The sequence below is a fragment of the Moschus berezovskii genome, chromosome 23 (genome assembly GCF_049115385.1).
Source record: "Moschus berezovskii isolate FMDL1 chromosome 23, NW_MosBer_1.0, whole genome shotgun sequence".
Taxonomy (NCBI): domain Eukaryota; kingdom Metazoa; phylum Chordata; class Mammalia; order Artiodactyla; family Moschidae; genus Moschus; species Moschus berezovskii.
The window spans coordinates 28,379,452-28,395,383 of record NC_142482.1 but is presented as its reverse complement, the minus strand read 5'-3'; the positions used below and the strand labels follow the sequence as shown (position 1 = coordinate 28,395,383).

Here is a 15,932-nt window from a genome sequence, read left to right as displayed (position 1 = left end):
TATTTTGAAAGAGCTCCTCAAATGATTCTTGTATGTTTCCTTTGTTAATAACCCCTAATTCAGGTGAATAAAAATAACCAAGCAGTTAGCTTAAGGGAGAAGAACATAATTCAATGATATCAACAACCTAGAGTTCATGATTTTTAAATCACATCCATATACACATGTTGTTTCAACTAAGATTATCTTTTCCTACACAAAATTTAATAGGAATAATATCATAATTCAGAAGGGCACTGGTTTAAAATTTCCATTTATCACTTCATGTCATATACACTGCATAGATGGATATTCACATTGTCATGGCAGGTTATAAACATGAAAAACCTCACTGCTAGACTTTTATTCTATTGATAAAAGATAAAAAGATAATTTATGAAGTTTCTTAGAATTTAAAAAAACATAATGACACATTACTATTAGCGACTAATTTTACAAATGCTAGATATAATCATGGACTACAGCTATTCTGTATATAACCTATTTTATTACTCTTCAAAAGTGAGAAACTACTTACCTTTGCAAATCGAACAGCAAACAGTTTCTTGTATTTCAAATCCATAAGTAGGCTGCTCATGAACAACTGGTGATACACACTCCTAGCACCTTTCACAAAAAGAGCAGATGCAACATGAGAATATACCAAACAAGCCAAAAATTACATTTCCAAAGTTTTCATATGATCAGTTGTATTTTTAAGTCTCAAGAGCAAAACTCTACATGTATTCCTTAAAACATGTGAAATCTGCTTCTTTAAAAATCAGTTTTTCCAAATGTATTCTTCCAACAAAACATAAAGGTTATTTGAGTCATGGGTCCTCAACTCTGTTTTTACCCAAAGAATAAGACTGCATGAGCTAATTCTAAAAACCATAAATATATTTATTAAATATTTCCTCAAATGAAAAAGAAACTTAAACATCCCAATTACCTATGAAAGTTCCCCTATACCTTACAGTAGTTAAGATACTTACCTTTCCACAATTTGGAATCACTAAGCATCAATCTATCCACTAGAGAAGAGTTTTCACCATCTGGCCCTTCTTGTAAACCAACTTGACATAAAATTCGGCGAAGGCCATCTTAAAACAGGAAGAAAAATAGCCAAGAAATAGTTAACTTCAAATATTAAAATAACATATTAGTAAAAATGTTCAAATGGAGTTACTATAGAGTTTTTACTTGCTTTTTTAAAAGGTCAAATTTATTCAGAAAAAGTAATTATATTAACTATTTTATTAACATTTCACAAAATGGAGAAAAATTCCAAATCTTGCATACCAATTTTTATTCCAGAATACCAAAATATTTGTCTATCAGAATGACCTTTTATGCTTAAACAAATTAAACAACAAAGAATCCAAAAGCCACTGTAGAAAACATGGTTTTCTAAGCATCTAGGCTAATTAAACCAGGTATTAGTAAAATTATATATTAGCTAAACAAAATTTATATATTAGCAAAATTATATATCCTATGATAACAGAAGATAAGTATAATATGAAATTATGCTACCATTTAAAAGAATACATGCTCTGTACTTTAATATATACCAGTCCATTTTATTGTTATTATTCAAAATGTTCTTCATTAAACAAAAATAAATATTAAACATACGTACTTATGTATACCTACTACATGAGAGGCTTTGGAAGGCAAATTCCTACATATTCTAAATGCTAAACTTAAAAAAAAAAACCTTTCAATATTAATGTACGCACTAACAAAATTAGAACTTTAATACCTTCCAGTTTCATATTTTATATTTAAAATAACTGTTTTTAGTCATCTACAATCATGCAAAATAATCTGAAACTTCTTTTTTAATTATAAGAGCCACCAAACAGAAATTTTTTAGAAGGCTACAGAGAAAACTTTATATACATATTAAATAATAGATGATAAGGTCTTTAAATTGTTGATGATAAATTTTCTCAAAGAAAATTTTTAGCAGAAAACTGTTTCCATGATACTGTTTATTAATTCTATAGCACAGTACCTGGCATTCAGACAGATACCCAATGGAAAACAGCAAAGTTAAAAAAGGTTAAGAAAATTAACTGGAAAGACAATTAAAAGGCTTCACGTTCTCCTAAATTTCCACGCCTCCTGATTTTCACCTGTCAGTTCACAGTTGGCAAGACTCTTTCTAATAGCTTTTTAATACAAATGTTTTAGAAATTTTCTTTATAGCAAACATTGGAATTTCATCTATTCAAACCACATCCCTTGCCTGAAGAAATGTAGGACAGACAGCTTAGATGTATTCCTAGTTTATTCTTCAGTGTTACACAACAAACTTGTATTTTTGGCATTGGACATGAAGGCTCTTAATTGTTACCACTACTTTTAAAAGATTATCTAATCTGTAGACTGTGGAAAAACAAAAACTCAAATACACAGTAACTTCAAATTTGCATATTTTCAGGGCTGCAAATTATTGGTAAACACAAATTGTAGAAATCAAAACAAAGATATCCTTTAAACGGTTAACCATTTAGGTTCTATTCACAGTAGCATTTTCCAGCTTGCTTTGTGGAAGAGAATTCCATAGGATGCTCCATTAAAAACAGGTTATTTTATCAAGCTGGTAAGATTTAGATTCATTAGCATATTAAAATCATTTATAATTGTTTAATCCACTGTTTCCTTTATTTATTTGAAGATAAATAAATATCTTTTATTTATGTATGAAAATACATAAATCTATGCATATGAAAAAGATCCCATAGATCAAAATTTGGGAAATATTTGTGTATATAAAGATATTCTGAGATGGTATTTTAAAACATGAAACAAGCAAAAAAACCCCAAACAAACCAGAACACCTGATTCCATTTGTTACTTTTCCAAAATAGTTTTGCTAAAGCATATAAGCTCATTTTTAAGTCAATTTGTAAAAGGTTTTATGGACCTACCTGAATATCCAATAATACTTCCCAGCCAAGACAAAAGTTTCAAACCAAAATTCTGATGTGCGACAATAGACGAATGCATAACTTGAACTTTGAGTGGCTTTGTCTGTCTACTGGTATTTCTCTTAAAAAGAAATGACAGGATGAAAAAAAACAAGCAAACTTAAAAAGGCTATTTTATAGAAAATAAGTCAAATTTTTATTTAACTACACTCTCATCTTATTCATGTATGTGTGTAAGAAAAACACAACTTGGGTTGCTTTATTCAGATTCTAATTTTCTAGAAGGAATCCTAGGATTCTTACCAAAAAGTCAGAAGTTACAGTTTTAACCTGAATTCTTGGTCTTATATCTGAAAATGTGACCCACCAATTACAAATTATTTAAGTGTTAAACTGGCTGTATGTTTTTAAACTAATTTCTTAGTGTAATTACACACTAATTTGAATAATTTACTTCACTGCACAAATGTGATGTTATCAATACTTTAAAAAAAACTACAGTAAACACGCAACACTTTCCAGCTTAACCATTTTTAAGTCTGCAGTTCTGTGGTGCAAAGGACACACTGGTGTGCAACTGATTTCCAGAACTCTTCATCTCTCTAAACTGAAACTCTGTACCCACTCTGGTACCTCATACAAACAGAACCATACATTACCTTCTTGTGACTCCTTATTTCACTTAGCATAATGTCCTCAAGGTTCATCTACACTGTAATGTGTACCAGAATTTTCTTCCTTTTTAAGGCTGGATAAAATTCTATTGTATGTATATAAATTCTGTTTAACCATTCATCCAGTTAAATTGCTCAGGTGTCCACCAGTGGATGAACTGATAGTCACCTTTTGTCAACTGAATAATGCTGTTATGAACACGAGACTCTGCTTTCAATTCTTCTGTGCACATAATCAGAAGCGAAACTGTTGGGTCATATGGTAATTCTGTTTTTAATTTTTTGAGGAAGCACCATACTATTTTCCATAGTGGTTGCACCATTTTACATTCCCACCAATAGCACACAAGGGTTCCAATTTCTCCCTTGCCAATACCTGTGATTTTCTGTTATTGTTGTTGTTTATAATAGCCATCCTAATGCATATGAGGTGCTATCTTATTGTGGATTTTACTTGCATTCCCCTAATGATTAGTAATACTGAGCATGTTTCCATGTTCTTTGCCAATCTGCATATCTTCTTTGGAGAAATGTATTTAAGTCTATCAAAACTTTTCATTTAACATGTTTTTTCCCCCTTTTCCTTTTCTTTTTGAATCATCTCTCTACCCATCTCATCCCATCTTCATAGCACACTTTAGCACAGTATACCTTTGCATATTTTATCCACCTATATGTGTCATATATGTACACAGTTATAAAGACTTTTATTTGATTTCCAAAAAATGGAATATTACCATACCCTTTTGCATCTTTGAGCTAACAGATATTTTTGCGGGGGGAGCTTAATGACTCATCATATTCTGTGGTGTGGATTTATTTAAACATTCTCTAGAGAAGGGTATTCATATTCTCTGTTTCAATCTTCTATGACTACAACAAATGTAGTACTAAACATCTTTGCACACAAACTAACTGGTGCTTATATTTTTATGGGATAAATTTCGAGGAGAGGCAAAATTGTAATATATGCTACTAGACTGTTTTCTAAATACATGGTAGTAATTTATGCTTCTCTGCCTGCAAGGTACTTTATCACTCTAATTTCTCCATCTGTTGGGTATGAAATCTCTCTGTCATTTTGCTAATTACTAGTGAGTTTCAGTCTCTTTTTACATATATTTATACCACTGAGATTATCTCTGCTGTGGTTGTCTTTCCATACCCCATGTCCATTTTTCTATTCTGTTGTTTGCTCCCTACTTGATAATCTGCAAGTGCTCTGTTCATCATAAACATTAAATGTCTGTCCTTTGTGATAGAAATAATTTTTCTAAATTTACTGACATTTTTAATAATATTCTGCTATGCAAATTTTTTTATGTAGCCAAAAAAATGTATTCTTTTTAACTCCTGGGGTTCTAGTCTTGGTTAAGAAGCTCTCCTCCTCCCTTAGAACATATCTTTGTCCTAGATTTTCCTCATTCTAGTGTCTATTTCTGGACTTTCTATTCTATATTATGAAAATAGTATTGCTATATCTATGTAGACACTACCAGAGACTACAAGTACTTATTTTTTAGGGAAAAACTGAAATAATACTATTAAACAACAAATTAAAGGGAAAAAATGTCATCTCCTTTACCTGGATTCTGTAAAATTACCTGTAAAATTCTATCATAATTGCTTTATCATTTACACATTATCTTTCTTCTTCCACACACAAACAAAAAAGAACCACGGAAGGTAACTTATATGGATCATGTCCTCTTATTTCTAAAAACTTCGGTATATAGTTCCTAAGAATGGGAATGTTCTACCACAGTATTGTTTCTAATGCACTATTAAATTGAGTATGTCCAGATATCAAGAATTTTTAAAATAAGACCCAAACTCATAAACAGAAAAACATAGTTTGCTACATTAAAATTAAAGTTTTTGTTCAAGGAGAGGCATCACAAATAAGATATAAAGTCGTATGTCAGGAAAAGATACTGCAACAAAAGATCAGGATTCAGATTATGTAAAGAACCCCTATGAATGAGTAAGAAGAAGACAAATAACTTAATAAAAAAATGGGTAAAGGGTATGAACAAGAAATTTACAAAAAACTTAAATGACCAATACAATAAATATGAAATAAGATACTCAGTAATCAAGGCAGTGCAAATTTAACAGATGAGATGCCATACAAACACAGCAGGTTGGCAAAAATTGTTTAATTTGACAATATGTAGTTCCGACAAAGCGGTAGAGACATAGGAACTGTACTTCACTGCTGGTTGGAATGTATATTGGGTACCACTATTTTGGAGATTAACTTGGCAAAATCTAGTATGGCTGAAAATGCTTATAACTTAACAACTCGACAATTTCATTTCTTGGTATATATACTAGAGAAACTTTTGCTTTTATGCAACAAGTGGACCAAAAAACATCCATAGCAGGACTGACAGTCATAGAAAAAACTGGAAATATCCAAACTCTCCATCAACAGGAGAATGTAAAATTATGGTATAGTCATCAATGGAATACTTTACAGATACATATATCAAAACAGATAAATCTAGAAACAACACTGACATGAAAAGACAAATCACCATTGATGGTATAGTCATCAATGGAATACTTTATACCATACATGTATCAATACAGATAAATCTAGAAATAACACTGAAATGAAAAGCCAAGTTACAATATAATAATTCAGTATGAATCTTGTTATATAATGTTTAAAGATGTCCAAATCAATGCATATAATATTGATAGGTATTTAGCAGATAAAGGCATGTATGGAATTGAAAAATTAATTAACAAGAGTAGTTATCTCCAGTGAAAGAGGAAGGGGAATGGGATTTAGAAGAGATAATACAAGGGCCTCTGCACTATTTATTTAAACTAAGCATGAAGAAAATAAGATATAATGTAGCACACAGGCATTTACTATGTTATCTCCATATTTTATCTATATATTTAAAATATTTTACAATATATAAAATTATACTTTAAAAGGACATTACATAAAATGCAGTTACATGGAATAGTTTAAAACAATAAATTCTAACTTTTAAAAATAAATCTAAATGTGGGGAATAGTTTTCTTTCAGATGTATTATATATATACTAAATGCTATTAGGATATACAGCATACCCTGCTATAAGGTACCAAGAAACAACTTCCCTTGAATTCTAATCTTGGTGCTAAAGGCCAATTTAATTCCTAAAAAGGTAACATGAAACCCTATCAAAAACAAAACAAAAAGCAAAAAACTTTCTAAGACATCTCTGATGAAGAAATAAGAAGAGAGAAAAAAAAAATATGTATTGCATCTAAACGTTCATTTTTTATATCAATCTTACAGCTTAAAAAAACTAGGTAAATCAACAAGCAATGTTAAACTAACCTATCTTTAAACATGATTTTTGGCTGATGTCGGCTTTACATTCATGAAGGCAGAAAAATGTATTCATAAACACCAAAATGTGGGACTAGTTTTATACTAATAAAAAATACAAGTGTAGACATGTTATTATATTACTTACCACAATTATTGATTTTGCTTGTTCACAATACTGGAATTCTCCATATCGAACAGACCTACGTCCCTGTAAATAAAGACATTCTGAGATTAACTTGCAAAAATATTTATATTCAGTATTAATAATTTTTGAATCAGTAAACAGTGTTCTATGAGCATATAACAACTCTGGTAAATTTTTAATATTTACAATGTTTATTTTATTCATTAATTAGAAAGTAAATTAAAATATTTTCCTTCAAAGCAATCCTAACATTTTCAAGCCATCAGTAAGTATATACCTTTGAACAACATTACATCTGTTCTTCTGTGTAGAATGAAGGCAATTTATGTTTTCACCTAAACTTTCTGACAATAGCCTACTGTTATATCCAATATATATTTGGGACAATATTCATATGAAATTAAAAAAAAAAAACCTAGACAAACACTTTTAACTTAAATTTCTAGGATACCTTACCTGTATTAAAAGTGTAATTATGCAACATCAATGTAACGAAATTACTTACATCTCGATCTACTGTAGTTGCAAAGCCAATGGCTTCTTTTTGTGTACAGTTAACCGCTTTCTGAAGAGTATAAATAACTTGTTCATAGGTATGAACCTCATCATTAAACAGCATGCAATAGTAGGTGTCACTCTTCTCGCTGTGGGATAAAACATTAATTATACACCATCTATTTGCATATCACCCTGCTCTGGGATGATTTATTAAGAGAACACTTTGTTCTGGGATTCTCTAGTATCTCAGATGGTAAAGAATCTGCCTATAATGCAGGAGACCAGGGTTCAATCCCTGGGTTGGAAAGATTCCCTGGAGAAGGGCATGGCAACCCACTCCATTACTCTTGCCTGGAGAATTCAATAGACAGAGAAGGCTAGAGGGCTACAGTCCGTGGGGTCACAAAGAGTTGGACATGACTGAGCACCTAACACTTTCACTTCAGACACTTTGTCCTAGGGAATGTGCTAGGTACTAGGCACATATCAGTAACGAAGTCATCTGTGGTCCCCACATTCTATGATGTTATCAACTTGGTGTGAAAGATACATACATATAATCTGTGTGAATTGGCTTTTATCAAGAACAGGATGCCAGAGTGGGATAGAACCAGTCTGGGAGTTCAGGGAACTGCCAAAGTAGTAACTTGAGAGCTGAAGTCAGAACTAGCTATCAGTGGAGATCAACTGGGGGGAATTCTCCTCAACCCTCCATAGACGACCACTTGGCAATGTCTGGAAACATTTTTGGTCATCATGACTGGGACAGGAGTGCTACTGGTGTCCAGTGAGTGGGTAAAAGCCAATGATGTTGCTAAAAATTCTACAACGCACAAGTCATGCCCATAATATCTAGCACCTAAAGTCAACAGTGCCAAGGCTGAGAAACTATGGGCTAGAAAAGAGTGAAAGCAAAGACCCTGAGGTGGTAAAGGTAAACTGGGCGGTAGAGCACAGGGAGGAAGGAGGAGATTAGTCTGGAGAGAGGCAGAAATCTTAAAGACCTTGAAATAGATTTGGATTTTTCCATCCTAAAAGCAATCCAGGATTTGAAATGGTGAAATAGGAGCTATAGTCAGATTTGCCTTAAAATTCACTGTGGCTACAGTGTGGAGAATGAACTGCAGGAGACAAGAGTGGATATGGCAGTCTGGTTAAGGGTATCATGTTGTCCAAGGATGAAATTAATGTAATTTGGACTACCATAGTAGTAATGCAGATGAACAAAAGTAGAACAACTTGATACAGGGGGAACCTGCTGGACCCGATATCTAAGTGGATATATGGGTGATTCAGGTTTCTGGGTAGATGAAACGTCATTTACTAAGATGAGAAAACATTACAAGAGAAGTAAGTTAGATTGTTTTCCTTCTATGCTGGTGGTCCCAAACTTACAATGGAACAGAAAAATAAAAATACAACTTTTCTATTCTCTAGGGTCTCAATTTGGATTTTAGATTTAGATCTTAGTTGGTTTCCAACTCAAAATACATGAAGATAAAGTTATGAGGTTAACTAAGTTATTTTCAACATTTCCAAAAAGGAATGCTAACATCTCATTTCAGTAAGAAACATAAACTATAACCTGATTATTTGGAACACTGTTGAGAAAGCAGAAAAGAAACAGCACCAATGTCCTTTAGACTCTAACTTGTATTCAACCTTGAGTATGAGTATGATTCCAACAAGCTTTGTTAGAATTAAAAGAGAAGGCTGCTCGAGGCAAGCACATTCATGCAAAAAAGTAAGTCCGTAGCCATAATATAGCTATAGCAGAATCCAGCTCTCCAGTTGCAAATTTACGATCTCCTCAATAATTTAAGAACAAATGGTTATTAAAAAAGTCAGATGTACACCAAAAGAAGCACAAAGTATAGAATAAATTTTAAAAAATTCAGAATCAAAATGGTTAAAATTGAATTTGTGCATTTAGTCAAACCAAAAAACTCACTTAGGTCACAGTGCTCATTCCCTAATCAAATCTGACAGATGAAACAAAAAGAATTATCAAGTTAACAGCTTTAACACAAAAAGAAGAGAAAAATGCCCGTGCTTGCAACCAGTGGTACAGCTTTGATGTGGCTAAAATATGGCTATAAATCAGCTAAAGCAACCAACAGGGAAAAACTAATTAAACGGCTCACATATATTTTAAAACTACAAAATCAAGGTTATTATTTTGCTGCAAACTAATAATTTAAAAAGATTATGTTCAATCCTAGCTGTATTAATTTGAGGAATTAGAATCAAAATGGTTAAAACTGAGTATAAGCAAATACAAAGAATACATGGGTTGTACTTACATCATCTCTAAATCTGGTGGCAATTCACTTTCTTTTTCCCAGGTTAGTATCTCTACTGCATATCGAAACATAATAGCAAAAATGTTATAAGTTCTTGCTATCACGTCTTCTGATAAATGGACAAGAGGATCCTGAAAGAAGAAAAAAAAGCAACCATGTTAAACCCATATTAATGCTCCTTTTTTCCATTCTGCCTTCCTCCTCAAAATACTACTGTAAAAGGCTGACTGATCCTCTAGAGTCAATTTCTCTTCAATTTGATCCTATATGTTACATCTCAGCAAATCAAACTTTTTGTCCACAATAATCCCTATTACTGAATCTTCTGAATCAAAATATTCCAAGGCTCTCCAATGCCTAACTGGAGAAGGAAATGGCAACCCACTCCAGTGTTCTTGTCTGGAGAATCCCAGGGAAGGGGGAGCCTGGTGGGCTTCCGTCTATGGGGTTGCACAGAGTCGGACACGACTGAAGTGACTTAGCAGCACACGCTAGTAAAGTCATGCTCAAAATTCTCCAAGCCAGGCTTCAGCAATATGTGAACCGTGAACTCCCAGATGTTCAAGCAGGTTTTAGAAAAGGCAGAGACACCAGAGATCAAATTGCCAACATCCGCTGGATCATGGAGAAAGCAAGAGAGTTCCAGAAAAACATCTATTTCTGCTTCATTGACTATGCCAAAGCCTTTGACTGTGTGGATCACAATAAACTGTGGAACATTCTGAAAGAGATGGGAATACCAGACCACCTGACCTGCCTCTTGAGAAACCTGTATGCAGGTCAGGAAGCAACAGTTAGAAATGGACATGGAACAACAGACTGGTTCCAAATAGGAAAAGGAGTATGTCAAGGCTGTATATTGTCACCCTGCTTATTTAACTTCTATGCAGAGTACATCATGAGGAACGCTGGGCTGGAAGAAGCACAAGCTGGTATCAAGATTGCTGGGAGAATATCAATAACCTCAGATATGCAGATGACACTACCCTTATGGCAGAAAGTGAAGAGGAACTCAAAAGCCTCTTGATGAAAGTGAAAGAGGAGAGTGAAAAGGTTGGCTTGAAGCTCAACATTCAGAAAACAAAGATCACGGCATCTGGTCCCATCACTTCATGGGAAACAGATGGAAAAACAGTGGAAACAGTGTCAGACTTTATTTTTTGGGGCTCCAAAATCACTGCAGATGCTGATTGCAGCCATGAAATTAAAAGACGCTTACTCCTTGGAAGGAAAGTTATGACCAACCTAGATAGTATATTAAAAAGCAGAGACATTACTTTGCCAACCAAGGTCCGTCTAGTCAAGGCAATGGTTTTTCCCGTGGTCATGTATGGATGTGAGAGTTGGACTGTGAAGAAAGCTGATCGCCGAAGAATTGCTGCTTTTGAACTGTGGTGCTGGAGAAGACTCTTGAGAGTCCCTTGGACTGCAAGGAGATCCAACCAGTCCATTCTAGGGGAGATCAATCCTGGGTGTTCATTGGAAGGACTGATGCTAAAGCTGAAACTGCAATACTTTGGCCACCTCATGCGACGAGCTGACTCACTGGAAAAGACTCTGATGCTGGGAAAGGTTGGGGGCAGGAGGAGAAGGGGACGACCGAGAATGAGATGGCTGGATGGCATCACCGACTCTGTGGACATGAGTTTGAGTGAACTCCGGGAGTTTGTGATGGACAGGGAGGCCTAGCGTGCTGTGATTCATGGGGTTGAGCAGAGTCGGACACGACTGAGCAACTGAACTGAAGTCAATAAATTTCAAGGCTAATGTAAAAAAGTATTACTATAAACATACACTAAGTTTATCAATGGTATCTTTCAGTCAGGCTGGAAAAATATTTTACACAATCTTTAATCTTAACGCTTTATCTTATGATGAGATTTAAGATAAACATGTTATTCAGTTTAATGGCTAAAGTGTTATATTCATCTCTCAGTAAGAAAATCAATATATTCCAACATGATGGAATGGGAACCAGCATTTCCTTGCAAATATACATAAGGATACAGAAACATTTTTGTACATCCTCACCAAGGACCAGCTTAATGGAACTGATATAAATCAAATGGAGGAGAGTAATAACAAGAATGAAGAAAAAAGGACAGATTCCTAAAGAAGATGGATGCAGGGCTTAAAGAATGTAAGAAAAAGTAAAGTAAGAAGAACGTTTTCCAAAGTCTTACAGAACTTTCTACCTACGCTTTATATGTTCCATGAAAAAAAAATTTTTTTTATACTGCTACTAGGTTTGCTACCATTTCTGATGGAGACTTCAGAAGTTAACATAGTAAAATCACCTATTATAAAGGCACTGGAACTGGAACCTTTTGCGGATTCAAAGAAGAGTGGCTAGTAATCATAAAATGAACCTCACACAGAACTAAAATAAAAAGTAGAACCAAAACTCAGTTTTCTAGGTTATAGTATCTCACTATATGGTCATTCCGTTTCTTACAATTATGTCCTATAATACAAGACATTTTAGAGGACTGAAGAATTATGATAAACAGGATTTATAAGAATTAAATGGTGTTGGGATAGAAACAACTGCCACCTCGAGAATCCAAGCCAGTAGTGTTCAAACTCTTTTCTACAACATCCCAGGGCCTGGCAGAGATGTTGCTGATTTGAAATACATATCTGTTTAAAAATATATGATTATCTATATTTTTAAAGTCTCCAGATAAAGATTCTTCTGACATCTTTGTATGCACATGTTAACTTCTTAAAAATGGTTACGGATTAAGAAACATTTCTGCAGTGAAGAGATGCTAGGCTGTGCAAGTCTATTCACGTGTACAATGGGAAATCAAATGCTATTTGAAGAGACCTCAGTTCAAAGTGCTCTTAGCACAGCATAAGTCAGTCAGAATGAGAAAATAAATGACTGTCTTATCCTATGTTGTATTACCTATTATGATTAATAATGGTTTTGATGACATTTATATTAGAATTCAAGCCTTTGTCGGTGAGTTAAAAAGGCTAAAATGGCTACCATTATCTTAGAAGACCATGGGAATTATGGAGAACTTTAATCTTTTATGTGACACACTTCTATTCCTCTATAATGTTTGAATTTTTAGAATGTCAAAAGAAAAAAAAGAGAATTCCCTGGTGGTCCAGTAGTTAGGACTCTGAGTTTTTACTGCTGAGGGCATGTGTTTAGTCCCTGGTTGGGGAACTAAGATCCTGCAAGCCAAGTGACACAGCCAAACAGAAAAAAAAGAAGGGGGAAAAAGTAACCATAACTGCTGTCTTATGCAAATAAGGTATGAATGAGCGCTTTCTCCACACTGCCCAACTAAAACTAGAAATTAACTAGAAACAAAATAATCATGAATGCCTTTCTAACAAGTAAATAATATACATTCCAACTCAGAAAAAATAAATTCACTAATAATACCAATTTTATGTTTTACTATTGGGATTTAATTAAAATTTTATTTTAAAAAATTCCACTGCCAAAAATGTTCCAAAAATCAGTGTAATGTACTATCAGAGTTGTCGGAAATACCTGGGTTTAAAGCCCAGCACCAGCACTTACTGTGTGGGTATTGCAGACAACTTTCTTAAAATAAGATTCAAGTTTCCACAGCTACAAAATATGGGTAACAGAAGTAGTTATCTTACACAGCTGTTCCAAACACTATCCCAACAGAAGTATATAATCCAATTTTTTCAACTTTTTCTTAAGATGTAGGCTGAATGTATAATAAAAATTATGTTCAATAAAAACAATTCTATTGACAGACTAAAAAGCCATGGTCCAGGTATTACATAGCTTTCTTCCATTTCAAGCACAAAATATAGAAAACCAAGATAACGTATGAATTCAGTGAGTGGGGACCAGGTATGCTAAACAGAATGCTATCTTTTTAATATCTTCTAGTCTTTCCTCAAAGACTTCATTCTCTTAACTGAATGCTTAAGTAGGAATTAAATGGCAGAGTCTGGAGGTTTGATTCTCTATCAAACTGCTGGAATATATATTCTCTGCTGCTGCTGCTGCTATGTCACTTCAGTCATGTCCGACTCTGTGTGACCCCACAGACGGAAGCCCACCAGGCTCCCCCTTCCCTGGGATTCTCCAGGCAAGAACACTGGAGTGGGTTGCCATTTCCTTCTCTAGGCAGGACGATATAATTTCACTCAAGCAGGTATCTTGCTGGCATTTTCTTTTTCCACAGCATTAAATTTAAAAAAATTTTTTATTTTATGTTTACTGCACTGAGTCTTCACTGCTGTGCAAAGGCTTTGTCTAGTTGTGGTGAGCGTGGGCTTCTCATTGCAGTGGCTTTTCTTATTGCAGAGCACGGGTTCTAGGCGCTCGGGGTTTGGTAGCTGCAGCATGCAACTACTCGGGCTCAGTGGTTGCAGTTAATGGGCTTAGTTGCTCCACAGCATGTGAAATTTTCCCAGACCAGGGACTGAACCTGTGTCTCCTGCATTGGCATGTAGATTCTAAACCACTAGACCACCTGAAGTCCCAGCATCTTCTTAAAATTTAGGAAATTAACCTGACTTCACTACTTGATAGCTACCCCACTAACGTATGAGGATAGAGCCAACAGAGTAACTGCAAGCAGATTTATAATTTTTCTTAAAAAACTTAAAGTGAACAATCTGCTGGTATCTAGTACCTCCTACTGAGCCACAATCACCTGTATCTAGTTCTAAAACATTTCTGTCACTTCAGAGTAAAAGCCCTTACCCATTAAGCAGTTTTTCTCCATTCTTCTCTTCCCTATCCCCTGGCAACCACCAGTCTGTGTTCGAAACAGATTTCTCTTCTGGATATTTCATATAAATGGAATCATAAAATATATGATCCTCTGTGTCTGGCTTCTTTCATGATGTTTTCAAAGTTCATTACTTCATTTCTTTCTATAACTGAGTAATATTACACTGTATGTTTATCCATTCACACACTGAGAGACATTTTGGCTATTTCCACCTTTTGGCTATTACAAATGCTGCTGCTACTAACATGTTTGTGCATGTACATATCAGAATATTTGTTTTTAATTCTTTCGCATATGTACCTAGAAATGAAATTACAGGCTTATATGGCAATGGTTACCATTTGAGGAATACCCAAACTGTTTTCTACAGTGTTGAATCATTTTGTATTCCTACTAGCACTGTAGAGTTCCAATTTCTCTATATCCTTTCCAATCTATTTACCACTTTTTTGATTATGTCCATCCTACTGGGTGTGAAGTGGTATCTCACTGTGGTTTGATTTATAATTCCCTAATGACTAATAATCTTGAGCATGTTTTCATGTGTTTGTTGGTCATTATATCTTCTTTGGAGAAATGTCTATTCAGGTCCTTTGCCCATTTTTAATTGTGTTGTCTTTTTGTTGCTGAGTTATAAGATATATATTCTAGATACCAGACACTTAACAGATATGATTTGTTAATATTTTCTCCCAGAATCCTAAAGTTTTATACTAGTTCTCAATTTTTTTTTCAAAAGTTAAAACCCCCTTTTCCAAATTTATCTTTGTTTGCCTTGCTTGTATTTTTATATACAGAATCCCAATCCAACATGTAAGAGATAAAAATGGAGCTGTTCCAACTGCCAGTGGAGAAATCGGAAACCCTGATCACTTGGCATCTCTCTTTCGCTAATAATCCCAGAACACATGCACAAAGCAAATGAAACACAAACAAATATATGGGGAACACAGTTTAAAAGACACTGTCCTACACACCATAAGTTCTTTGGTCATTCTGCTAAAATACTCGAGACCAGGAAGATATATGCAGGAGGAAGAACCAGTAATGTCCACTTGCCCCAAATCTATAGGAGATCTACTTACTAACAATGTATAAGTACTATAAATATACCCACCCCTCTGCCATTTAAAATTAAAATCTTAAATAAGATCCTAAATCAGTTGTGTTTCAGGTGTATAGCAAAAATAATTAAATTAAAATAAAATCTGAAATAAGATCCTAAATCAAATATCAACTGCCACAACAGCAGAGTGTGAAGTTATTTATTTAGTGAGAATCCACTGAATCATTCCAAATATCATTTAAAGAAAA

General features: G+C 34.1%; 1 protein-coding gene across 5 annotated transcripts in view; it reads right to left on the bottom strand.

The window, feature by feature from the left end:
• The window catches only part of UBR2 (ubiquitin protein ligase E3 component n-recognin 2), a 106,999-nt gene that overhangs the window by 53,475 nt on the left and 37,592 nt on the right, over positions 1-15,932 (bottom strand). For all 5 annotated transcript variants that reach the window (XM_055406347.2, XM_055406351.2, XM_055406346.2 and 2 more), the window contains exons 5-10: positions 9,877-10,007; positions 7,581-7,719; positions 7,076-7,138; positions 2,919-3,039; positions 975-1,082; positions 518-606 (exon numbers count right to left, since the gene is read on the bottom strand). In XM_055406347.2, coding sequence (XP_055262322.1) covers positions 518-606; positions 975-1,082; positions 2,919-3,039; positions 7,076-7,138; positions 7,581-7,719; positions 9,877-10,007 — 651 coding nt within the window. The remainder of the gene's footprint in view (positions 1-517; positions 607-974; positions 1,083-2,918; positions 3,040-7,075; positions 7,139-7,580; positions 7,720-9,876; positions 10,008-15,932) is intronic.